General features: G+C 41.3%; 1 protein-coding gene across 4 annotated transcripts in view; it reads right to left on the bottom strand.

The window, feature by feature from the left end:
* The window catches only part of LOC115376785 (adhesion G protein-coupled receptor L3), a 209,142-nt gene that overhangs the window by 39,954 nt on the left and 142,364 nt on the right, over positions 1-26,824 (bottom strand). For all 4 annotated transcript variants that reach the window (XM_030076553.1, XM_030076550.1, XM_030076549.1 and 1 more), the window contains 5 exons: positions 24,027-24,212; positions 12,661-12,844; positions 9,046-9,168; positions 7,622-7,827; positions 4,202-4,378 (listed from right to left, as the gene is read on the bottom strand). In XM_030076553.1, coding sequence (XP_029932413.1) covers positions 4,202-4,378; positions 7,622-7,827; positions 9,046-9,168; positions 12,661-12,844; positions 24,027-24,212 — 876 coding nt within the window. The remainder of the gene's footprint in view (positions 1-4,201; positions 4,379-7,621; positions 7,828-9,045; positions 9,169-12,660; positions 12,845-24,026; positions 24,213-26,824) is intronic.

Here is a 26,824-nt window from a genome sequence, read left to right on the forward strand (position 1 = left end):
GACGGTTCAATAAGGAGCAGTTGCCTTAGGATCTTGAGTGGTCTGGAGCCATTAGGGAATCTTAAAAGATAGTTTTAAAGCAGGCCCCGGTGAAGTATCGACCCCGGCGCGCTTGTGACCTTTGTTGTTTGAGTCTGCAGCAATGTATTCCTTTACTGTCAAAGAGCCGCTGGACTAAACGAAGCAGCCCGATTTAAAACAACAAAGGGAGGCTGATTTGTACACCAAAGCCTGGATCACCACAACTATTAAATCATATGTAGGTCACTGGTGTGTAAAAAAAGGAATAGAAGATTTCAAATGTTCTTGCAGTGCCAGATGGAAGTGTCAGCCTGTTTGAACAAGTCGAAGTGAGTTGTCACCACCTTTCGAAATCTTGACTGAGATAAATCCCCTCTTTCAATATCCAGCTGAGTGGAGGGAATTTATTTCCATAGCATGTCAATACATTTCAGCCGTCCTTAATCGCAGGATGTCTCCGGGCTCAATAACAGAATGCACCTGCAGGATGAAATTTTCAGCGTTCTTAGCAAAGTCACACCAAAGTACACTCACTGGCGTCACTCCCACCAAGAGCCCATTCGCAATCATTTCCAAAAGATACCAAAAAAGACATAATCTCCAACACACAGCTGCTGTCTGCAAGTACAGTTTAATTTGTTTATGTGGCCAACGGCACTTCTCCACTTGGATAACAGAATCAGTCAAAAAAAAAAAAAAAAACACCAGCTTTCCCCCTAGATAGCTCCCATTAGCAAACAAAGGTTTTGAGTTGTGACACAGACAGCAGTGACAGCACTTGATCCCTTTGTGATTGTCTCAATGGCAGCTACATGATCCACTGTTTCTGACAGATACAGTGAGGGTGGGGGGTGGAGGGTGGGTGTGCTCCTGAGCTGTGCTGGTGGGGGGGGGGGCATGATTGATGCATTTGGCATTTTTGAGTTCCTACGAGCTACGCTTGAAAAAGACTTCACAGCTATTTAAGAACATTTGGTTATTTGGTAAAGGTCACCGCGGTACAAGTTCCCGAGGCTCTACATGTTTGACTTTATTCGCGCACCGTTCACAACAATGCTCAAATGTCCAGAACATTTAAAACAATTTTGAAAAGCCACCTTGAACGACTTTCTTCTCTCGGCGCTCAGATCAAAGATTTATTGTGAGTTCAAAAAGGTGATAATTGACTTCAAACATAATTAATCCCGGTGAGAGACAAAGCCTGTGGAGTTTGCATAACCATGTCTGCTGCTGAGTGGGTCTAATAATCTCACATATACAGAAGTTCAAAGGTTTTCTATGAATATGAATAAGTGTATGGGCAAAGTTTTCACTCAAGAAAGGTACTGTGTAGAGGGCACTTATAGTTAAAAGGTACCTTATTAGTTTCTTTAACAAATCTTTGTTCTCAAACGCTTAAAAGTTTGCTCAATAGCACCTTGAAAGATCTGACGTTTAGCTAACTCTGAACTCCTGGTGATAGGCTAAAAACTGTACAACACTGCATAATGTGCTGTTTGCTGCTCCCTTTTAAAATTTAAACTTGTAATGCTTATTATTTCCACACAACAAGGCACACTGTGCCATCTGCAAAGCGTGCTATGAGGAAAATCAATGTCAGAAAATAAAGACCGTCTTCTAATGCACTGGATGCATTATTTCCAATGGAAATGATTCCTAACAATGCATTTCAATTCTGGTCTGTTAAAACCTGCATGTCCAGGACCGAGCAGCAAGTTCATATCCAAGTCAAGGACGAAGTGGCAGTAATCACTATGTCACATGGCCAAGCAGGAATGTATTGTCTCCTCTAATTTGTGCCATCATGACTTTCTGCTAAAAAGGTATCAATAAGATACGAGCGCGATATAGATGACAGCTTATTAGGTTGAACATAAAGATCTTTGAATATAACACTATCATTATTCCCGACCACACTACCGATCAGCCAAAAATACAGCGAGATGAAAGATGATGGTGATAGCGAGTGTCTGTCCTCCAAAGGGAAGACTGTAATTACAGTTTGCCTATCTTTTTTTTTTTTTTTTTCCTGCGATGCCACTGAGAAATAAACAAGGTTAGAATATAATCTGCTGCTCCGAGGGTAATGAGTAATAACAATGCAGAGATGAGCATTGGCATGTTTTGTTGCTATGGAGACAAACAACACACAGTCAGTTCAGTTTATGAGATTTGTTTGTCTGTCTGCCTTACTCTCTTTCTCCCCCACTTCCCCTTTATTCACTTTGTGTTCTCAGATACAACACAGTGACAGTTTGTCCAATAAAATACCTCCATAACTTCTATTCAGCGGCACCTTTGAACAAGCTGCCTTTGTAACATCCAAGTGGAAAGATAAAGAATAGGGCAGCGAAGAGCTATCACTCAGAATTGTGGTGTAACTACTGTCCACTTTCCTCCACTAAATGCAGAACCCCAAGCAACCAAGGATTTCCAAAATGTTAGGGACTGGCTTGACTGAAAGCACTCCTTTTAGTGCCTGCTTTTTTTCTACCCTCCTTTCTTTTCATTCCGTGAAGGCCCCCATTCTTTGTGGCTCCCTCTCTATTCCAGACCCAGCTTGAGCCCTGCAGAGAGCTTACTAGGTCCAAAAGTCATGCAGCTGAGTGACAAACAATGACTCCTGCGAGATGCCCCTCCCCACCATCTCTTCAGTCTCTGGAGTACTGTATGTGTGGATGTGTATACAGTAAAAGAAAAAAAAAAATGCTGCATCTGTGTGTCTGAAAAAAACTGACTGTGCATGAGTATGTGCATGCATTTCATATTTTGTGACTGAATGTGTTAGTGCATTGGGGAGAGAGATAGAGAGAGAGATAGGGAGAAGGAAAGAGAGAGAGACTGGGGAAAGGAGGGAGGTTAAGAAGGACTCAGGCCTTGTGCTTTCATGGCCAGGGGCCAACTGGGACGGCACTTATAGAGTGGTTTTTGCACACTGACTTAGAGGGGAGGCTCTGGAGAGACAGATGCCATAAGATACCAGGAACGACTCTGCTCTGTCAGCAGTGAGCTCCTCAAACTTCCTGTGACAGAAATAATTAAGCCGTCTGTCACCATCGGAACTGCTGCTCAACTTCCTCCCCGACCAGCAATCCTCGTACCTCCCCTTTTCCTCTTACATTCTCTCTACCCCTCTCCTGTCCTTTTCATGTTTCTTTTTTTCTGCCCACGACAAGGACACTGTCCACAGAAATCACACCAACATTACAAAATAATTCCAGTGGTATTTTTCCCAAAGAGCTCCCCTAACATTTCTCTATTAATTGCGCTCCTCTGTTCCCCATTATACATATTTATTTCACGTAGTCCCTGTGGTTACCCTAAAGGCAAAACTGCAAGAGAGCATCAAACAGTACACTGAGAGAAATTTGCAATGCTGTGTCAATGTAAATGCTTTCCTTTCGCCACGTTTCCTCCTTCAAAAAAGAGACAGAGAAGGCTGAATGCTTGATATCGGAAAAGCAAAGCCATCACATTACCCTCCATGTCAACTAAAACAGAAAGTAATTTCCACATTGGTTCAAGTCAGGATGAGGACAGACACGGAGACACGATAAGAACAAAATCAGAACAAGCAAATGGAGATACTAATTTGATATCTCAACTTGATCAACAGAATTTTGCTGTGTTGTAACCCCCGAGGTTTCAAACAGAACGTCACCAAAACACAAAATTAGATGTCCAAATTGTTTTGCGAGACAAACGTTTTCTGCGGGCCTTTTACTCTGGAATTTTTTGCAAGCACAGACCATATCACAGATTGAAGATGGCCGCGCATTTTGACTGCTTCACACACTTAAGGTTTGAGACAGCTTCAGTCAATACACACTTTTACACTGACAATGTCATCATCCAAAACTATATTAGTATTGTCACTTTAAATGTTAGCCTGCAAAGTGCTGCGAAGGTCAGAAAACAGTTAGAGGTTTATTTTATCCACTTAACTAAAAAGCATGGGAAATAAAAAAAATATACCGACAAAATGTGATGAAGAGATCATTCTTCCACTAACAGTTTTGGGCCCTTCTTGCTTTTCTTGTGGCACTATTCATTTTGGAGCTGAGTGGGTCTGAAAACTATAATGGATCAATGCATTTTCATTACTTTCAACTGCATTTGGTAAATAGCACATCTCTGGGGGAAAACAGATCCATAGAGCGCCAGGAGAAATCAGGCCTACCTTGACCTCCACGTGGGCCATGAGGACAGCAAAATTGGTGAGATGGGTACATGAGCATGTGGTGTGCGTCCTGTTGGTGCCAAGCAAGCGGCAGTCCTGCGTCGACCAGTACCCAGTCATGCTCCGCTTGGAGTAACTCCAAAACGAACAATTGGGGTTGAAGTTCTCCTCCGACTGCTGTGAGAGGGCAAACAACATAGCAATTAGTGTGTGGAATCATACACGATGGAATCAATAGAAAGGAAAACACGTCCCAGTTGTTACGCCTTACCCTTGTCAGGTTAAAAGAAAGCATACGGAGGCGTATCCAGTTTTCTGCGATGCTTTTGATACCCGTTTCTACCATCCTTTGCTTACAAATTAAAGGGTTTTCCATTGCAACCCCTGCCTATTTCCAAAATGAACTGGAGGTTGTTTTACTTTTGTATGGAATCTAACAGCACCATGCTTGCTTTTCATTGAGTTTTTTGACCTTTCTCTTTAACTTTCACTGCGTGACAATGGACCGCCCCACTGTTTAATGGGCGCCACCGCTGTCTCTGCCAGGCTACAGCCCTAACGACTAGCGCCCTGCTATCTCACTTGCCATTTTATAAAAGTCATTCAAGGCGCTGGTGTGGGTAACACACAAGCAGAACAAAACAAATCTGCTGATAAACAGATGCATCAATGCCCTTCCCTCATGAGCCCAATTTCTTTGTGGCTTTGCAAACAAAGGAAAGTGCGTTCAAAATCCCATTTCTTTGTGCCTCACAGCTTCCAAGGTTAGATGCATCTAATTTTTCTCAATAAACACGCTAAGCTGCGAGGAGCAATGATTTTTCATAGCATCACATTTTGCAATAGGGTAATTAGCCTAATAAGGTTTATCCTCTGTAACTGTAAATTTGACGCTGATCGCGTTTACCCTTCACACAGAAAACCTCGGGTAAAGTATTCCACGGCAAGCAGACGGGATGACCCTCTGTCCCATTAATGATTTTAATTGGTCCCATTAAGTGGTGAGGCAAGGAAGCGAAACAATAACTAGAGGACAGGTATCATCCCAGAAAATCAGTGATCCAAAGCCTCATGGTTGAAGAGGACTTAACTGTGGGAAGCCGGGAAAGTAAGAACCCATACTCAGTGCAGCTAATTCCACATAATTTATGTTTCTTTTGAAGGGCAAACTCCATCGCTCAAGTACAGACAGTGCACCTGAGATTCCAAATTAAAGTTGACAAAATGGGTTTTTGGCCACTGTTGGTGCCAGTGAGCAAAGTGGATCACCACATAACAAAAAAAAAAAAAAGAAAAAGAAAAAAAAAACACCTGTCTCATGGTTTTCAAGCACACAAACAAAGTCATACTTTTTCCACAATGTCTTTCCCCTCTTGCTCACTCAACAACCAGCCAGCAGAAGAAAGAGACACAATGGAGTTTGCTCTCCAAAGAAACGCCTGATTGTTATGTTGAATTGAGAAAGCTAAAGGATGAAAGGAAACACTTTCAGAAAATGCATTTTGTATGGTACAGAAAATAAACATTTTTTTTTTCCTACTGCACAGTTAAGTTAGCTTGGTTAGTGTAGCTATGTTAACCGTGATATAATCCTACACTCTGGAAATTGTAGTAAATGATGTGGCAAAGGTCAAAACAGCTGATATGATTACCTGGGATGGCTGCAATTTAAGCAGTCAATCAAAGGGAAAAAAAATAAAATAAAATAAAACTTTCCCCTCCTATTATCTTTAGGGTCAATTTGACCCCATTCAGTGTTTAATGTCTCTAAATACATGATTAACATTTTTTTTTTCCTTCATACTGAATGACAAATGGGCAAACATAAAATTAATATGATGATATGTTTTCAATGTCCTGTATGCATTTTGTACGCATCAGTATTTCTTTGGGGTTTATTTGACCTCAGACTGATTTAGCTGTGTAAAACATATAAGAAATATCAACATTTTACACATATTTGTTTTAGTTGTTATGGATGACATTGAAGGGTTATGTTTTATTCAAAGGGATATTTAGGTTTTCAACAAGATACATAAAGTACCTGACACAAACTTTGGTAACAATTTTATTATAAACAATTTCTGGAGGTTTAAATTGCTGGAGTCAAATTGACCCTGATTGTTTTTTTTTTTCTTCAGTAAATTTGAAGGTGACAGAAAAGTTAAGATTTTTGTAGGTAGTAAACTTATAGTCAATGGAGTCTAATAGCATACTATTTGTGAGTGGAATTACAAATGTAACCAAATCAATGTTGTTTACATGAAAAAATTGTTGTTCATTATCAATACCTCAGATTTAGTCTGGAGCAGTAATACATGCTTAATACACACACTCGGCATTCCTCATCCTCTCCATGCACTGACTGGATCAGCCGTGCTCATATTCAGAAGTATATGAAATATGCAATATTTATGAATCTTTGTGCATGTTCTTTGGCAAACTGAAATGACAACTTCCATTACTTTTCTCCTGACGACGCTTTTGTATTATGTGGGTTAAGAGCTACAGTATAGGAAAGTCACTTTTCCGAAAGGGCAATGTTTTATTGAAATTAGTCCATTTGAGTGAGAAAAGGGTATAAAAATGGCAGTGCCTCAACATTAGACCAACAGTAAAATTGCTGAATCTACAGTCCAAATTACAAATTATACTTAAGACAGGTGACTCACAGCAATAACTGCATTGACATTGCCTCCTGACATTTTCCCACCATTTCATTTTGACAGCCATAATCTATCATCCTTTTTACTCTCTATCCATTTTGCTCCATATTTTTCTCCATTCCTTGCTTCCTTCCAAGTCCCTCCCACCACTGCAATTCTCTCATTGTTGTTCTACCTCCCTGATAATCGCTGAAGGCGCTGTTCACAGACAAAACAGGGATATTTCGATGGTAGTCAAGTGTGGAGAAAATAATGGAGTCGAGGGGGAGATGTCTCCCCACAATGACTAACCAGCCTCCAGTGAGGCTCTATATAAGACTGATATTTGTTCAGCCATCCAGGTTGGTTATTTGTTCAAACTAATAAAAAACAAACTGGCTATGCATTCCTATCATAATCGTATGAACAATTTGCTTTCTACAATTCATTTTTCCCCTTGTACTGCGAATTAAACTTCTAAGAATAAACTATTTTTTCGCTTTGGGTCTCGAGGCTTTGTGGATTTCTGGTGCATTTCAGGAGTAGAGAAAATTGTAATAGAAGGGCTTTGGAGTTATATCAAAAAAGTGTGCATGTTTGAGTGAATGTGTGTGTGTGTCTGTGTGTTTGTGGCTGTGGGAGGCAGAAAGAAAAAGAGATAGAGGGAATACACATTAAATGCACATGCACACACTCTCTTTCACATCAAACTAAAAAAAAAAAAAGAAAAAAAGAAAGAAAAAAGAAAAGTCAAACATCTCAGACAGAAAATTACCTGCAAGTGTCTGATAGTGAAAATGACTGGATCTGAGAGGTAGACTTTGTTAGAGTCCTTGTTGATAGCGGCAGTAATGACTGGTGAGTTGACGATGACGGAGTAGTTGGTAGCCATGGCCTCGCTGCCCAGCTTCATGCTCGCATTCTCCGTTGAAAGGTAGACCCCAATGTGCTTATACAGGACAAAGGCTATCCGAATCTCACCTACAGAGAAAACAGGCACAGTGTTCTGCAGTCTTTCACAACTGAACATAAATATGTGACACTATAATGTTGCAATGATGTCAATTTTTTTTTTTTTTTTTTTTAACATTGTACACTTCTTTTCTCCAAGTGCGGTTTACAGCCCAAACTATAGATTTTATAACCCATGAAGATACAGGGACCTTTGCACTTTTGCACTTTCAGCAGTGCTGGAAAGATAACTGCAAGAAACTTTCAATTTGACAACAGAAAGTAGTGACTGTATACCCACTACATCTAAAAAAAAAAATAGTCAAAATGTGAACTTGTCAAGGTTGCCACAGCTCTTCCATGATAAAAATCGAAAAGCGAGAAAACTTCGGTATACCAGCAGAAAGTTATCTTAATTCGGCATCCTTGAAAATGTGATTACCACTCCTGTGTTGGCTCTGACAAAGGCAGCCATTTTTTTGTTACTCATTTCCTTCTCTGTCTCTCTCCCTCTCTCATTCACATTCCTGTCCCCTCCTGCCGTCTCACTTTTGAGCACTGATATGAAAGAAAGATCCCTCCTGCCGTGACTGAGATCACTCACTCAGATGAAAAGAAAACAATTTGGGCTCTACAGCACTGGATGACGAGGAAATATCAGCCACCCTGCTATAATGATCTGCCTGGGCACGGCTGGACATGGACTTAGTCATCCAGCTGAGAGGCAGTGAGCTCAGCTTGAGTCGATTCTGATTTGCATGAGCTGATAATAAAGTCTAAAAATGGGGCTGCGTTCCTCCTGAAGATAGCCATGCATTGTGTATAACTGCCTCATTTACAGTTTAGAGGTAGTGCTTGAATGTAACTAATCCCACAGCTAGAGCCCTCCCCTCTCCCATTTGAAGTCTGCAGAAAGAACCCCCGTGCTTTATACGCAGTCCAACAAAGGATTTGTGCAGCAAATTGAAAGTTATTCACGAGCGTGACTGTAATGAAATCCTCACGAAACCGACACATTTCCCCTTAAATGTGACATCCATGCCAGAGAAAACCTTTCAGCCATTTTCATTAATTACACGACATCGTTAATGCCAAAAAATGTTGCACATATGTTCATTTTACCTCGCTCAGATTTGGACTTAAATTTCTCTTCTATCAGAAACCTGAACATTGCACACACCAGAACCTCTTTGCTTCAACACTACCAGACAAATCAATCAAAGTTTATTTAAGAGTTCCACTTCTCACCATTTCTTCCATGCTGTTTCAATGTGTTTGCAGACAGATGGATGGAATTCCCCTGCCCTCCCGTTTGTGGAAACTTCAGGTCCGGCAGGTTTCCATCGGTACTCATCCTGGCTACTTCCAGTTCTGCAAGCGCACAAAACAAACCCAAGCAAGACAACATTCAGAAGCACAGTCAATAAATTGGATTTTTATGAGACACAAGCCACTGCCTTGGAAAAATAACCATGAGGATAAACAAAGGGCGCTGTATGCTCAGGGGATCTCAGAACAACAGCAATATACAATAATTCAGCTGTGGTCTTGGACTTTGTACGGTAACCCCCGCACCCCTCCACTTCATTGACAACAACTTTAAAACATGCTTTCAACACGATGAATGGCAACCATCTGAGGGGTAGAAATGCAATAACGCCGCTACTTGCAATATAAGAGCTATTTGATTAAAGCTGCTTTCTAGACCTTGCACTTCACCTTTCCGTGCATATGTAAACTTCAAATAGATTGCCACGTCCCTCTTCAATTCAAAGACCTATTCTTCGGATGCAATTGATTTTATTAATCAGTACAGGCCCTGGGAGTGTTAAATGAAGTACATCTTTTCTTGATGCGCATGGCTTTGAAGGACTGCCTCCTTCTCGGCTCTCTGATCTGTGTACATGGGGGCTGCACTGTTGCTATAGGGCTGCTTTATAGAGTGAGCATCAACTGTTGGGGTGTAAACACAAAGAAAGTGGTGGCACGCTTTGTAATTTCCCTCTCAATTGTAAAAGCAGATACTCTGCCCCCCGAAAAAAGAGGGCTTGATTTCAAGGAATCCTTCTCTCGAGAACAGCCGAGAGAGCAAATGATACATGGAGGAGATAGAGACAAATGAGGAAGGAAGACGAGGTTGCTTCTGTGGCAGCTCAACAGCTGTTGTGTCTGAGGCAAGCTCCTAATTTATGGTTCAAAGACTCTGGCATCATACAGCAGAGGAAAATGAGCTGCTGATAGGAGCCTGGCTGAAATAAAAAGCTCATTCTATCAAAGTTATTATGGTATGATACAATTCAGTTTAATAAGGCAGTCGAGTGCACTCCACTCACGAGTAATGGTGACCCATATGAAGTCTGGGTATTCCTAAATGTCACGTGATTCCCAAACCACTGGGATGAATCAGTGGATTCACTGGTGCACACATGCAGTAAATAAATAAAAGATGCATTAATGTTAGGATCCACAAGGAATGGTGAATTGTAGACTGGAGATTCTGAAGTTGAACTTGAAATACTGCATTATTAAGGGTGAGAAATGGAAACTTCATACGGCTGGTAACATGATCAACTAGATGATTTGATGTCAGTGGACTATGACGACTTTGACTTTGATATCAAGGTTAGTGCCCACAAAAAGCTACAAAGAGGCCACATTTAATCCTCCCCATGTAGCTACACTCACATCCAGGGTTTTTTCCCATGCTTTCTCTTTAGAAACAAAAACCTTTGCATTCCCATTCTTTTGCATTTTTGCAAATGCAAGTGGTTTTGGGTGATGCATTCCTATTCAACGTAGCTAAGACAACAACCCAGATAGCACACAATTCCCACGATTCCAGGCCTGGCTTTTGAATCAAGGGAGCACTTTTTTCTCCCTCTCTACCCTGTTTGGTTGTGTAAAAGAGCTTAAGACGGGCTTTAGGGAATTTCCTTTGTAATATATAAGTTGTTGCACCCAAAGGCTATACCTTCAAAGCTGGTTTAAATAACACACTAATCGGTGGAAATCTGTTCATAAGATTATCGTGAAAAGAGTGAAGCACATGCACACAGGCAAAAGCCCAGACAAGCGCATGCATTGTGACGTGTAAACACAAACACAGACACAATGGGTAACGAAATATCCTTTTTCTTTGAAAGCGCAGAAAATAGATCTCATTATCGGCTTGAGCCTAAAATTGGAGCGAGCATTTGGAGTACGCTTCCAGGCAGCTCATGACTTCACTTAACAATAAGAAAATGGACTCCCTCAACACAGAAAAATAACCACATATTAACAGGTGCAGAGGGTGCCACCTACAACTACAGCTGCGCACATAAAACACTTCAATCTACGTGTTAATTCCCTGTGAGAGATCGTTCATCTGGCGCAGTGGTAACTAATGATTTTATAGGTCTCCTCATCCTCATTTAACCAGCGAGGACGGCAGGAGGGACTGCAGAAACCAACAAAGCCAAATGGCTAAGACACAAGAAAGAGCAAACAGAGAGATAAGGCCTAGTAAACCTGTCACTATCACATGATTCACCTGGCTACCACTATACGCTATAAAATCTCATTCGAGTAGTGTAGGGATTGTTCCATTCCCCCTCCAAACGGGCCCAGAATCTCTTTAATACCCCGATGAATTGTGTGCCAGATACAATAAAATCCATTTTATTAATTCTCCTTACACTTGCTTCCTTTCAAGTCGGTAGACCTATATTTTTAGGTTGCCATGGTAGCAGGAAAAAAATCCCACCCGTTCAGAGAGGAGGGCGATACATAACAACATTATTTTTTCCCCCCTAATTCCTATGCATCAGTGCCTGCCATTTGCAAAAAAAAAAAAAAAAAAAAAAAAAAAAAATCTTTAAAATTATGTTCAGGAAATGGCTGGAAATATAAACTGCTGATTTACTTAAGTCTACTTTTCAAGAACATATGTATCCAGTTATGAAAAGCATTTGTGTCATCAAAATCTCTTCCTTTTCATACCCTAGACACCATGGGGAAGAAATTGAGACAGGCAAAGATTTAGATGTAGATAGATGTTTTATACAGAAACTGACAGCTGAGGACTAAAAGAGGAAGTGGTGAGGCTCGACGCTCCGGTGTCTGTACTCAGCTGACATTCATAAACTGAAAGAAATGAGCGCTGATCCCTGATTTGCGTGAGTAAACCACTGCTAGAGATTTATGCATGCAGATAACTGTAAGCACGATTGTAGGTGACGGCCCACGGAGGGGGTCACCCATCAGCAATCCTCCCAAATGAGACCTCCTATGAGGCGGTGAACATTTACCCAGTGACCTTCCCTCTTGTTCCGAAGTCTCAAGAGCTTTGCTGTCAATATGCGAGTGCCCTGGATCAATAGCTATGTGATGACCTCTGTACCCCCATACAATACATGCAAGCCAGAGACACTAAGTTGCTTCACAGCGATACCGCTATGGAGAAAAGAGCCCTCAGACCTACAGCTTTATGTCTGGTTTTAAATGTATATGTTCATATTCAACAAAACCGATTTTTCCCACTCAGGCTAAAATCTGCTACAAAGCAGCCTGGGAACTAATGTATTTAATTGTGTTCAAGTTGGTTTACTCATACAGGCATAAAAAGCTAATTACTGTAGAGCGTACGTTGCTTGTTGTCATTATGTGTTGATTGTCATCATCTTTGACAAAGATAGAAACCAACACATTTAATCAGATTTGCTGACGCAAACCCCTTCTTTAAGTAAACATTTCACAAGCCGGCAGAATATCCGATTACAATCTCCGTCTCGTGAGAATCAGATAAAACATCTCTCTTTGCACGTGTTTACGCCCATTTGCGCTGGAAAGTACACAGCTGAAAGGCCCTTAGCATATACTCACGGATGTTGTCGGTGTTCTCCTGCACAATGTCGGTCTTGAGCAGGTTGTCGGCGAGGACAAAAGCCCCTTGCTCCACCGTGTCTAGCAACATGGTGGCTGCCCTCAGCTGCTCCCCTGTACTCAGTTCCCTCCATGCTGCCTGGGCCTGGGGCTGCAGCAGATTGTTGACCGTCTCCACCATGGCCTGGGGAATCCAAATCATCAATTTAGTAAGCTGTGCTGGCTTGGGACCGGTGTTGTTTGACATGGTGATTTGGTAAATGGTATGAGTGAGAGAGGATCAAAGACAGTTCTGAAATGAAAAACTAATCACACAATCCTGTGGGATTGTGCGAGGAAGAAGCATGAAGCGGTTTTCTCCTTTTACTCTTTTTTATTTGAATAGAGAGTTCAAGTTCCTTAGTGATCTTGAGAGCTATTTTCAGGACGCGTTTCACAATTTCTCATAATGTCGTGCTTTTGGACACAGGATGGCATCCAACAGCAGCAACACCTGCAAAGACATTTAATATGTTGTTAGGCTGCTTTGTTGCTATGTCTTTTTATCTGGAAGAAGAATTAATCATGGAAATGAATCACAGCCAATGCTTACAAGACTAGAGGCCAATGCTTACATGACTTGAGGCAACAGTCTTTAATTGGTGTGATAAATGTTCTTCCTTGCAGATAATCCCAATGCACAAAAGCACCACAATAAATACCACAACGTTGTCAAATTCAGTTCAGAAGCCGATGGTTGTACAAGGTTTTTGCTGGTAGCAACTCTTGGCAAACATTCAGATGATTTCTTTCTTGCATATTAATAGTAGCTAACCACTATTATGCCTTCTTTAATCTTTTTTTAATCTTCCAATGCAACAATGCGGATGCTGGTAAGATAGGGAGAAACGAGAACATTCGCGAGACAAGATGAAAAACTGAGAGCCATTAAAGATTTAAAAATGCCAATGGCAAGATTTATGAATGGAATACTAATTGGTCAAGCAAAGCCATTCATTCCCTGTACCACTGCTCCAACAGAGCAAAATGAGCCTGAATGCCATGAAAAAGGAAGCAATTGCTAAGCCATTAGGTGGTCAAACACATAATTTTAGGCGTTTCATTGCACAGCTAATAATGGCAACATTTCCACGCTCCACAGAGCAAAGGCGTATAAAGATAAAAGTCTGATAAAGAATAATTCATATTTTAAGGAAATCACACCCCTCAGATATCCACCCTTTGATACATCCCACTTCTTCAAAAGCCAATTTACACACCCTCATCACACCTTCAAGATGGAAGCCACAGTCTATTGCAAGTGCATCTCAAAAATAGGAAATGGGCAGGGGGGGGGACCAAGCCATTCATGTCGGGCAGAGAGAGCTCCTCTAATGTGGTATACAGCAATACTTCAGTGTGAACCCTGCGGTTAGATTCCCTTTTTGATCAATGGACTATGAAAGGGAATAAGAGTTTCAGAATGACTCTGTAACAGCAGGGGATAAAACCAAAGGAGATGGAGAAATCACATCTTGGTTGCTTGAATATATCAAATGCCTTTTGAGCAATCAAAACAAGCAATTATTAGACTTTCCGTTCATTAAAACATAAGTGTAACAGAACTAAAAATTACCTTAACATGATAGGCTTTATGTTAGTTTCATAGTTTAAAATCAACCTGATGGTGAGAACAGGTGAAACAAGAGGATATGAGTGACTGTATTCAAATCAGTGACATTAGTGGAGATGAGGAGAATCTGAAATAGCACCAGCTGGCTTTTCCTCACACGATGCATGGGCTGCACACGCACCGAGCCCCTCCCCACTCCCCACACACACACCCACACCCCCACACAACAGCATCGACCCATGCAAGCAAACACTCATAGACATGTGCATACACCACTGCACCTGCTAAAACACAGAAACATACACACACAGAAACATCGGAGGATGCCCACACACTCTCACAGACAACACAGTAAACATCCACACATATATGTGGGTGCGAACACACACACACACACACACACACACACACACACACGCACACACACACACACACACACACACACACACACACACACACACACACATAAGCAGGCAGCCTACCAACTTTGATGTAATTATTCATTATCTGCAGCCAATCTCCAATCGCACCTTTTGACATTCAGCTAGAGGCAGAGGTTGATTCACTCTCAATTAAGGAGCTCTTTTTCTTCAGGCACTGACATATATATATATATATATATATTTTTTTTTTTTTTTTTTTTTTCTTTCTTTCTTTCTTTTTTTTAACCACTGCTAGGTTTTCACCACTTCTTAAAATGGTGATATAATGGTTATGGTTCTGGATTGCTGGACCTGCAGAGGAGGCTGCTCTAAAACACGGAATAAACAGCAAAGAAGAAGGTGGAAGGGCACCTTGTAAAGCCCAGAGTGATAGGCCAAAAACATAATGAAGCAAGAATATGCAATCAGTACCAGATAAACATGAGAGTGAAAAACAATGGAGAGCAGAGGGTATATTAAAAAATATAACTAAACAATATGGGGGTGGAGATCAGTTTTTTTTACCGGTTCTTGGAGGGTTTACAAGATGAACAGACCAGAAAAAATGAGTTTGACTTTCATTCATTGTGCATTATTTGGGCAATAGGAAATGTTCATTCATCGTAAAGCAAAGTATTCATCATCATGATTAGTATGCATACAATGCATTAATTTTGCCCCACTCAAGCCAGAGAATACAATTACAATCAAGTTTATCTTCTTGATCTGGAGACATAATGCTCATGGTGGAGCCAATGAAATTATCCACTTATGTGGTTAAGAGAATTAGATGAATACGAGATGTGGATTAATTTCAACTTGAAAAATGACCAACCTGCCAAAAGCAGCAGGACACAGATCGTGCCTTGTTTATGGCTTTTTGGTTGTGCGCTGGCACATACTCAATGAAAAGGGGCAGAAGATTGCACACAACAAGTACCTACATTTAAGTTAGCCTCTTATATGAGGAAAATTGGGACGTAGTTACAACAGGAGGCAGTTCATGTGACTGCGACAGGAATTTGGCAATGAAACAGCACAGTGGAAAGTCGTCGTGTGGATGTCAGGGTGATGTATGTGTAGATACATTTAGTTACATGTATTACATGTGAAGGTATTTACATTAATGTAAAAACCTTTTCATCCACTTTTATAATGTAACAGTATCAGTAGCTGTTTTAATCCACACTCCTATCCAGAGGGTGGCAGTAATACTGTTACACTATAATTGTGGATGTTGCCAAGTTATCACTCTGACCTACACTGGCCAATTAGAGACGTGTCTTTCATCTTTTAGTGAAAGTCCCACCCATGAGATTCAGCTCAACAGCAGACAAAAGTGTTGGATTTGCCAAAAAAAAAAAAAATAATAATAATAATAATAATAACTTTTATATTCGCAAACAAAACTTTTGGATTCGTGTTTTAATCACAAATTTATTTTACTTGCAAGAAAACATTTTTGATTGTATCTGTCATTAGTTTTTCATTGAAGTCTATTTTTTTGATTGCACACCTATTCTGTTTGATCACATAATAAAGAAACAGAAAAAAACACTGAATATAAGAATGAATATAAAAAAGTCAGAGAAACATAAAAGATGTTTTTTTTTTTTTTTTAAATAAAGGAATGCATGCGGTGTACTTGCACCCTTCATTGCAGTCAATCTACAATACCATCTAATTCTCTATAAGCAAATACATTTTCAGGAATAGATAGCAACAGTATGTCTAACTGTTTTGCATAATAGTAATTTCCCATTTGCCTTTAAGACTTTGCTGCAGTCTGTGCAGTGCAGTATGCAAATGTGTGGGTAAATATAGCAGTTGAAAAATATTAGCCTAATTAGAGGCTACATACATGAACAGTGGGGGCGACCGTGTCATAGCAAGACTGGGGGCTCACACTAGGCGCAAGTACACATGATGGGAGATTTACAGTCAACTGCTAATAATGCAGACAAATACAGCCTCACACTGTGAGGGAGTGAAGTGAGACAAGCTATAAAAAAACTTTCATCCAAGTATACATATGAGGCAAAACTAGACCTTTCAGCAAGTGCAAAATTATGGTGAGCAAATGGTCTCTCTAATGTTTCTAGTACATTTCTGATAAACTTGTGTAAGGATACAGCTAGAGCTCCAAGTCTAACTAGGTGTTGTCTCTCTGGATTCACATGCACACACACATATATTAACATTATCCCACCACTTTCTAAAAAAGAACAGGACAAAAAAACTGCTAAATGATCATGTACTTTGAAACCCACTGAAAGTGTTGTGGACACAAATAATGTGAAGATTACACTCCTCCACCACAAAAGGATTATGTGACAATGGCACAAATTAGACATGCCATTTCCAGTGCTCGTCTCTTGAAAAGGTTAGCTAAAATAAAGTTTAGGCAAGTAAATAACTGAAGTAAAGGTCAGAGTTGAGGTTAGGCAATTAGAAAACACGGTAAAAGCTTGCCCCCACAAAAGGAAGATGAATCATTTCGAGCCGAGGTACCTGAATGCAGAAAGAAGCTGTTTATTTTACATCTGACAAACATGGTTAGACAGCTCAAACATTTTGATTGTGACATGGGGGAAGGTTTTTGTTATGCTATGTAAACTTGTGTTGAAAATGCAAAGTTTACTCGTGATATAAAACTGCTTGGCACGACTTGAGCGAGGGCTGCCAGAAGTTAGAAGGCGGATTCATCCACCACCCCGGCCCCCACGCCCTCACTTTCCGCTGTACTATTTCAATGCAAAAGCGCTGCCTATTTCTATTTGTGTTTGCACTGTATTTTCCTCTTTCGTTTTGTGATGGGGGAACTTGTTTCTCTACATTTTTGTTTTGTTTTGTTTTTGCGCACGGGGGACATTATTAACATTTTGAGACACTGAAATTTCATGACAGCAGAACCTCATTTCCAAACTCAGCTGGAATCAGGAGCAAGAGGAACGCAGCCAAGCAGGACTCAGCTACCATCACCATGGTCTGCGTGCCTTTGTAATACAGAGGTAATAGTGACTTACTGCTATTTGATTACTGTTAGCACACGGCTAATCCATCTGTCATATGTGCCAGCTCACTCCACGTCTGCAAATGCCAAACCAGAATCAGTATTTTTGTTTTTTTTTCTTCCCTTTTTGACCTTACTTCCTTATGTTGAAAGACTCCAACCAAGCAGGAAAACCTATAGTCTCATTTCTAGTACATAAGGAAATGCTAATTGTCGACTTGCCTCAATGCTGGAATGTTCCAGTTAGGACAAGGATGATGACTGGGCGAGAAAAGCTGCATTGCATGGGCCATTTATACCGATGGAGGAGGAAGGAAGGGAGAGGTGGATATTAGTGTGAGCTTGGCACTCTTCCAAGTCAACCCATAGTGTGTGTGTGTGTGTGTGTGTGTGTGTGTGTATCTGTGCGCTGATTGATGAAATGAACTCGGGGTCTGGGAAATTGATTCTGGCTGAGGCCGTTCTCCCTCCTCCCCTCTGGCTCGCTTGCTGCCTGGCGTTGTCAGTGGAAACAGTTTGTGGCCCTCATTTCTCTTACTTCCTCTTCGTTTCTCGCATGTTTTCTCTCATTGACAGTGAGGGCTCATCACCAGCCAGAAAAAAAGGAGCACAAACAAGGTGGGGTGTCTCGCACTCTCTGTCCTGTCTAATTTAATGTCACTTGGTGCAGACGAAGCTGTTGCATCTTCTTTCCCTGCCTTTTTATCTCTGCTCCGTGTCACTTTCTAGCCATATCATGTCTGTTTGATATGAATAATCTCAGCCACAGCATAAACGACACACCATTAAACCAAAGTTCGTGGTGCTCTAGCAGGTAGCCATAGTTTTTCCACTGAAAGCTTATGTGATCGTTGCACACTCTCCACTGTTAACAGAAATGGCTCATGCAGCTCAGTCATGCGTAGGTTTTTACATTGCAGGGGAGATAGGGAGGGAAATGGCCCATTTTTATGAGCATGTGGTCATTCTCATCTTTCAACAAGTTGATCACCGAATTTTTTTTTTTTAATAATCTCGTTACAGTCACGAACAAGGAGCCTCCCCTTCCATTTCGCCTGCTCTAAGGATGCCCCGTCCTGTAACACTCCCACTGGTCATCCTTGCATGCAAGGTGTCATTTTAATGAGGGGTCAGAGCCCAATATCCTCCCTGTATCTGGCAAAGTCATAGTCACTTGGCCCCTACTGAGGCAAGAGACACTATTTTCGTCTTTTATAACAAGATTTGCTCAGTGTGTGTGGGAGAAGGGGAATTCGTAGAGCAAAATAAGTCCCATAGCTCAACGTGTAACTCGCTTGCAAATGATAGAAATGCCAGAGGTATCGACCATTTTGAGCCTGGGCATTTTACGTTACGTTGGCGCAATGTGGACATAATCACTGTAATTGGTGGACCATAATGTCACTGCACATAAACAAGCTTCCATTAATATGACCAAAAGGCACAGAAGGCCGGGCGTTAGTTTTATCATGTTTGTTCAAAATCAAAGGGCACGGGCCTTTCATGTATCTACTACAGAGAAACATTCCTGCAGGGGAAATGGAGAGCATAGGGAGTTGATCATTAGCATCTTTGTACACTTATCACAGTCAAATCCCTTTCAGTGGGATGAAACCGGCTTTGACGTGTAACAGATATAACTGTTTATAAACAGCTAAAAAAAAAAAAAAAGTAGAGTAGAAGTCAGAACTGTTCAGTCTTTCCTCTGCACAGGATCACCTGCGGCACTGAGATTGCAACAGGTTAAACTGTGCAGGAATGTGCAATTGAGATGCAATAACAAAGCTCTTTGTATTCAAAGTCCCTGATGATCCTAAATGGAGACAGACCCGGCAGCAGGTGAACGGACGCGTCATCCACTCCCGACTAAACAAGATGGACGCCTTCAATCAAGATGACAAGGCTCTCTCCTCATCTCCATTAGTGAGCAACCACCTGCTCTGGCCTACAAAATGCCAATTAACTGTTGGGGCTTCTGTTGCTGCCACATACCCTATCACTGATCTTAATAACGCACATTAACACACATTAACGTGCCCCCAGTAGCAAATCTGTCCAAAGCAATCAAAGTGGGGTAGATTTCTATTTTCATCTGCCCCTTCTGCCTTTATACATCTCGCCGCCCACACATGCTGGTGTGACATTGGCTTTTTATCATAATGCCCTTTCCCAAAGTGTTGGCGCTGACTGCTCATGGCACCGAGCGCGGTCTCCATCCAGAGAGAGAGAGGAGAGGCAGGTGCACCTTGTGTTTGCCTGGTATTTCTGTGCTAATCCCACTTATGTCGACCACCGGGAGCCTGTTGGAGAAAACGCTGCCCGATTTCCCTAATCAATGAAAGTCCCTCAAAGCCTGGCAGCATGTGCAGTCAATGCCCGTGTTTACCAAAGCTGACAGATGTTGCTACATTATGCCGATTCGTCAAGCAAAAGCACTTCACTCTTGTTTGAGTCTGTCAACCCGCTGACAAACATAAGGGGGTGTACAGTTCAACAGTTGTGCACATACAATCATGTGCACATCCTGTACAATACACCACTGTCATGCATACAAAAACTCTGCGCTTTCAAATGATATCTCAATCAATATAAAACAGTTGTTGTACAGAAGACTGCTGGCATAACCCACCATGGAATATTGTTACCGTTCATGAAACCCCTTTTCTCCTTTTTTCTTTTTTTCTGAAGTAAATCATTTTGGCATGAAGTCTTTATCTTGTGGTTTGCATGCTATCAACAATGGCAGTTTGGAAACTCTCAAAACTACAAACCCATATGCACAGCAAACACTCAGCCATACGCAGACGTGCATTCCTTTTCAATGCCATTTGCGCAATCAGGACTATACATATTTAAGCGACTGCCGACATGCCTCAGAGGAATCAAAGCAAAATATCTGTTGCTGAACGCACACGCTGCAGAGCATATATATATATAAGACAACATCTGGCTCTAATGTGAAGCTTTATGGAAGCCATCTGTAAGGAAGATAGGGATGTCAACTTATTCTGCAGATCTCAAGGTAGCAGTGATTCTGATGACAGCTAAATGGCAACCCAGGGATAACAAAATCACTCAGTAGCCCGAAAAATAGCTGAGTAGTAAGGGAGAGAACCCTCGATAAATTGGGACACATATGCATTATGCATCCGGGACAATCATAACACCCCATGACTTTGGCTGACTTAGTACTTAGTTTCGATGTGCTGGTATAATGAGGTCATTTCTTTGGCTCCTGAGCGTATCTCTTTGCTCAGAAATCTAGGAGTGTGACACAGACTAAAATGCCCAAGAGCTACATTGTTGACAATTGCTACCCAATTGTGGGGGGGTTGCTTCGGTGGAAAACAATGGACGTCAATTAGAGTGATAGTTTTGAGTGTGCCAGTGGTCTTTAAAATGATTGAGACTCTTGAGTATCTGGTGTATAGGAATTCTTGTTTAGTACCACTTTATATGCATAGTCCAATGTTGACTCTTATTTAAGGTTCAGGCAATAAAAAGCAGATATTCGCCTGACTATTGGGTGCATCTGCACAGACTATGGTATATAATCCTCAACTCTGACCTTTGCTAAACTTTGGCCCCATTTTAGCTAAACTCTGACCCCAAGATCTGCAGTTATTCACCTGATAGGAATCCGAATATCAATATTGGACTATCCGAATAAAGGGTGGCCTTTATGTTTATATTAATGCTCCATCACAACCACATGCTCGGGACATTTAAGGAGTAAGACAACATCACTGTACACTGCATGCAAAGGAAAATGATGTCATGTGATTAGTGAATGGGTAGTCAATTGATGGTAATCCATTGGATACAATATGAATATGATGGCAATGAAATTTCACCCTTTGTTTTTCAAGGCATTACATGTTGTCTCGGCAACTTTTTCCCCTCAAAGGGTCAAACTTCAAACATCATGGTGAAGGGGTAAATGATAAAAGGTGTCACTACATCACAATGAGGAGAATCTGGTCCAAATACCTGCACATAAAACCGGCAAGAGCGCTCTCTTTTCTGCAGCTGCAAACCCAAGGAAAAATGTAAGAGTTAGCAAAAGGTCAACAACTCAAACAATTCCTGTAGCCTGAAATGCAGATTACAGAGAGAGAGAGAGAGAGAGAGAGAGAGAGAGAGAGAGAGAGAGAGAGAGAGAGAGAGAGAGAGAGAGAGAGAGAGAGAGAGAGAGAGAGAGAGAGAGAAGAAAAAAACACCTCACACTTACAAATTAAATGCTCATTTTACATAAACTGTGCAAAAAGCAGCATATACATTAATTATGTCCTTTCTTGGAAAAATAGCATAGAGACTCTTGTGTTAATTAGCACCGAAATGAGACACACAAGCCAAGTGGGAATAGGCCTGTGAGACATTGTTACTCTTTAAAGTGTAGTTTCAAGGTTACAGGGTTTTTTTTTCCTTTGAGTAACGGGGTGGGAACTAAGCAGAACTATTTAACCTAGAAACCTCTGTCACCACGGAGGGAGAGCTAATGCTAAAAACAGTTTAGCATACCTGAGACCGACTGACATTTGCAGGTCAATTCGGTGAACTCGGGAAGTGCTGTTCGCGCCGCACAGAGAATGCATAATCTTATATGAGCTCTGCAAAAGTTACGTCATCGTTTCAGGAATAATCAGGGTAGCCAATAAAGCTACTGAGTGGCTTAACGGCTAGGTTGTGGTACCATGCTAATGCCCAAGCAGATTAGCTCCAAAGAGTACTATTTCCCCATAAAGGAGCCTCTTGCTCTACATCACAGCCCACTCTCCTGGAAGTGGTCCCGTTAGTACCGTTAGCCAGCTCCCCTTTGATCATGAAAACGGCACGGATCTTGCCGTTTGCCAACTCAATCCTCTCTTTGTCTGCTGGCGGAGAGCATTGTGCTTCGCTATCAAAGAAATCTTTAATTCGCTTAGCTCTTTGCAGATTGTGTCAAAATGATTGAACTCAGGAGGTAAACAGCCACTGCCAGAGGAGACAAGAAGAGTTCTGTGGACTTCTGCATTTCCTTGGGGAGGTCTGTGACTGGCAAAGGCAGTCGAACACAAGGGAAAACTGGAGAGCCATTTTTTTTCACATAGGTGCTCCGTGAGCTATGGAGCAAACGTGGAATATATATCAAGACACAGAGAATGATAAAATATCAAAAGTCAAGCTGGGTATAGAGGTCTTGTCATTTCCTGCAATCCTGCTGAATCTTTTTTCTTTGCCAGATTTCCACCTTAAGTATTATCATTACAAGAGAAAATGAAGACTACAACAGTTGTTTATCACTTGAGTGCTGTTTTATTGGAAACCTTTTTTTCAAGAGGTATTATAAACTCTAGTTGCTCCTCAATGCGAATTTGCTCATCACATTCCCTTCTGAGCCCTTTTGGCCATCTTTACTGCCTCCCTCTCCAATGGAGAAAACTGGCACTAAAATCTCAATGGGGACATCTGGGTCTGCTGCAGCAGTGAAATAAAAATCGGACGAAAAAGCTATCTGGGAACAGGTGTTCATGTTCCACTACAAGTGAAGCCGCTCCAACAAATTAACGGCTGACATTTTGAATTTCACTGATGTTTGCTTTTCTGTCGACTGCTCAGCAGACAGAAAGTATTATTTTAGCTTGCCTTGCCTGAGTGCCCCTTAGTGTGCCCGGCTGTGAATTGGGGAATAATTGCATTAGCTCTGGGTTCAGCAAAAAAAAAAAAAAAAAAAAAAAAAAGAAAAACTCTGCACTCCCACAGCTTAGATCCAGCCCACTGAAATCTATTTCCTTGTCCCATTAGTAAGAATCAAGTGGTGCAAATGTAGTGCTTTTGACGAGCCTGACATGTGAATAACATTTTTCAAACTACATCAAAGTAAAACTGATAGTATAATTCATGATACTAGACTAAGAGATGTATCTGAGCTATCCACTGCAATTGAGGGGCTGTTTTTAGCATGCGCCAGACCACAGGAAAATGGTGGACATCATTTTATCTGACAGTGCTGGGCTGAACAGTGGATCATTAAAAGAATACCTACTGTTCAGGTTTGACTGCACTGAAGTCATTTGGCAGGCCTCCACTTTGGAAATCTCATCGTTAGAACAAATGTTCTAGGCGCTCCCTATAGTGTAATATCAATTTTCTATAACGTTCCTAATTTTACGTGTGCTCCTTCACAAAGACTGATGTGAACAATGCGGATAAGCAAAGCGATAGGTTGGCAACCCTGCAGGTCATGTTTATCCTGCCTGTCAGCTTGACTCAGATCACTTGTTATAAGCGAAGGAGATGAGATGATATTTATAACAAAACCATTTCTTCTCTCGACTACCTTATTGAGGCTCCGGGCCGCGCTGTCTTTGCCACCCGGGGTGAGGTTCCTCAGCTGCACGTCCAGGAGGTCCACCAGCTGAACCATGGCCTTGACTGTGTAGGTGATGTCTCCTGCCTGAAGGTTGCTCTTTGTCTGCTCTGCCAACTCCCTGGCGATGACTGCTGCTGTCTCTCCGGCTTTAATCTGAGAATGATGACAAAAACACAAGATAGTAGGAAATTCACTTTTTTGGAGAGAGAAAAAAAGAGGCTGACTGAATTTTGCAATTGAGCCACCTGGATGTCCTGTTCGCAAGAATAGAAAAAAGAAAAAAAGAAATAAATTCTCTACTAGAAGTGTACAAAAATCCAGACAATCCTCATATCTCATAATTGCCTTGTTGTGGCATGAACTCATTATTCACATCCTACATTCCACATTTGGAAAATATGACAAATTGCTACATACAAATGTGAGCTGCCTTACAATGAATTCTGTTTAGCCTATACATGTTCCCCGATTGCTGCTCTATATTGCATGCAATTACTGTGGTACTCAGCTGAGAGCACGCCAGGGCCAATACTGTATCCGGAAGCAATTATGAAATCAACGACTGAGAGCATTTCCCCAGATAGCCTTTCACCATTATGAAACTAATGGGTAGCACTGAAGCTTAGGGGAATAGGTGTGTATGTCATACACAGAGAGCCTGTTTGATATTCATTTCACCTTACATTTGGAGGCGCCTGTGACTTCTGTGTCTCAGACGCTGGTGAGGATTTGTGCAAAACCATCAGTGATGATTCCCAGTCTATTTCCCTTTTTGTTGTCTTAAGGCCTGAAATAAGTTTTGTTGTGTTTGCTGTTTTGCATATTACTTGGCCAACCTTTGACGAGTGTCCTTTTACCTTTCCCTCCTCCATCATCCTCCCTCTTTCCCACCCATCTCCCTTTCTTTCCTTCTCACGCATACCAACACACCCACACTCTCTTCGATTTACTGACTTCTTTGTCCCTCTTCCATCTTCTGCATTTCTTTCATATTATTCTTTTCCCAGCTCTCCAGAAGCAGATTCCTTGTGTGTATAACTACTTTTACTCTGCACAAATCCCCCCCCCCCACCCAACTTCAGACACAACAGTGTGCCATGTTGTGTTACAGCAGTCAAGGCGTTTACTTAACCATACTCACACAGGAAACGAAATGTAATTATATATCTCTTCTTGTAATGCAGGCTTCTGTTTATTGGCTAATGAGACTCTCCGTTTGCCCACCAACCTCTCCTTTGTAGTTTGCGCAATTCTGTCTCCTGGCTTCTCAAATTACAATGTGCATCTCTACTTAGCAGGGGGTTAATGATGTTGGAGAGGCAGTCTTCATGTCAACCATTTGTTGGTGGTGTTTAATTTTTTCTTTGATTCGCTTTTGATTTTTAAGTAACTACTGGCCAACCATTGAATAAATGGGCTTTATCTAATAATTGAGGATTGTACCCAACTGTTTCAAGTGTGGCGCCAATTTTTGTCATGCATGTGTACAGTTACTACAATGCTCACTGGGCAAGGGAGGACTCTGATGAATACAGAGATAAAAATTATTTTTTACTTAAGTGCACCAAAAAGACCAACGTGGCCGTACTTGGATGGGGTTACAGGGGGACGTCAGGTAATTTTGTCCATCTATGCATCCCGATAGTGTCTGTGCAATTTGGTGAGGTTTTGGGCTGTTTGTTTGTGGAGCAAATAGATGCAGTATGCTGGTATTCTTTGGCAGGAAATCGGTTTTGATGGTTTAAGCCCCACAAATGAATGCCAATCCAGGCCTGTGGTATTAAGATATATGGGAAAATCTATTTTTTTTTTTCATTTTGGGTAAATTGTTCACTTAAACTTCAGTATCTAGTCAGCTATAATTAATGCACAACACCTCTTGTTATAACACAGTATTTCATAGGGCAGCTACATCCAGACTGTAACTTTGGGACTGGTGAAATGAGATGAGCCTCCATGGCCTCCTGCGTTTGGTTAGTAGATTATTTGGGAAGGACCGCGGTGATACTCACTTGGTTTACTCTGGCAACACCCGCAATCATTTCCTGGAAGTTTATTAGTCAAACCAATTACACCACTCAAATTGGTCTTCAAAGAGGTGTATGCAAGCGAACATGTCTTTGAGAGATGTTTGCTTCTTTTCCCTCACTGGTCTCGTCTCTTAATGAGGAGACCTGTGCATGTAGGCTAAATGGATGTGCTCTCTCTCCGTCTTTGCTGCTCTGGTGCCATTTCTCTCTCTTTTTTTTTTTTTTTTTACTCTCGCTAGTTTTGTCCCTCGCTTCTTCTTCCGTTCCTGCTTTGACTTCCGCACCATTGGATAATGAGCACGGCCATATACAGGACACAGGCTCAAAATATAAAATGTTACCAAAAAGAAAAGAGCCGGATTGGCATCCCCAAAACTCTGACAGGTTGATCTTCATTAAAAGCCCCTTGTCTCCACAGTGACAGGCACAGTGTTCATGTATGATTTGCTTAAAAAAACACTTTTGTTAAAAATCTTGCATTATAAGTCACAGTGGGTAAAAATATGTGTACCAGTGTGAGTCAAGGTTTCTGTGCAGACTTTAATGGGCAATATTCTATATTATAGTCACACAGTGGATGTTGAATTCTTGCAACAGCATGGCAAAAGTAGAATTGACTCTATATTAAGTTCAGCAAAATGGCTTTGCTGTAGTTAATATCTCCAAACATCAGCCTACAGTCGATCTTTATTGCACCACTCAAATGGCATTGTGCTGCATGGAAATGCACCTGAT

This window comes from Myripristis murdjan, chromosome 18 (assembly GCF_902150065.1).
Source record: "Myripristis murdjan chromosome 18, fMyrMur1.1, whole genome shotgun sequence".
In the NCBI taxonomy this organism is placed as follows: Eukaryota; Metazoa; Chordata; class Actinopteri; order Holocentriformes; family Holocentridae; genus Myripristis; species Myripristis murdjan.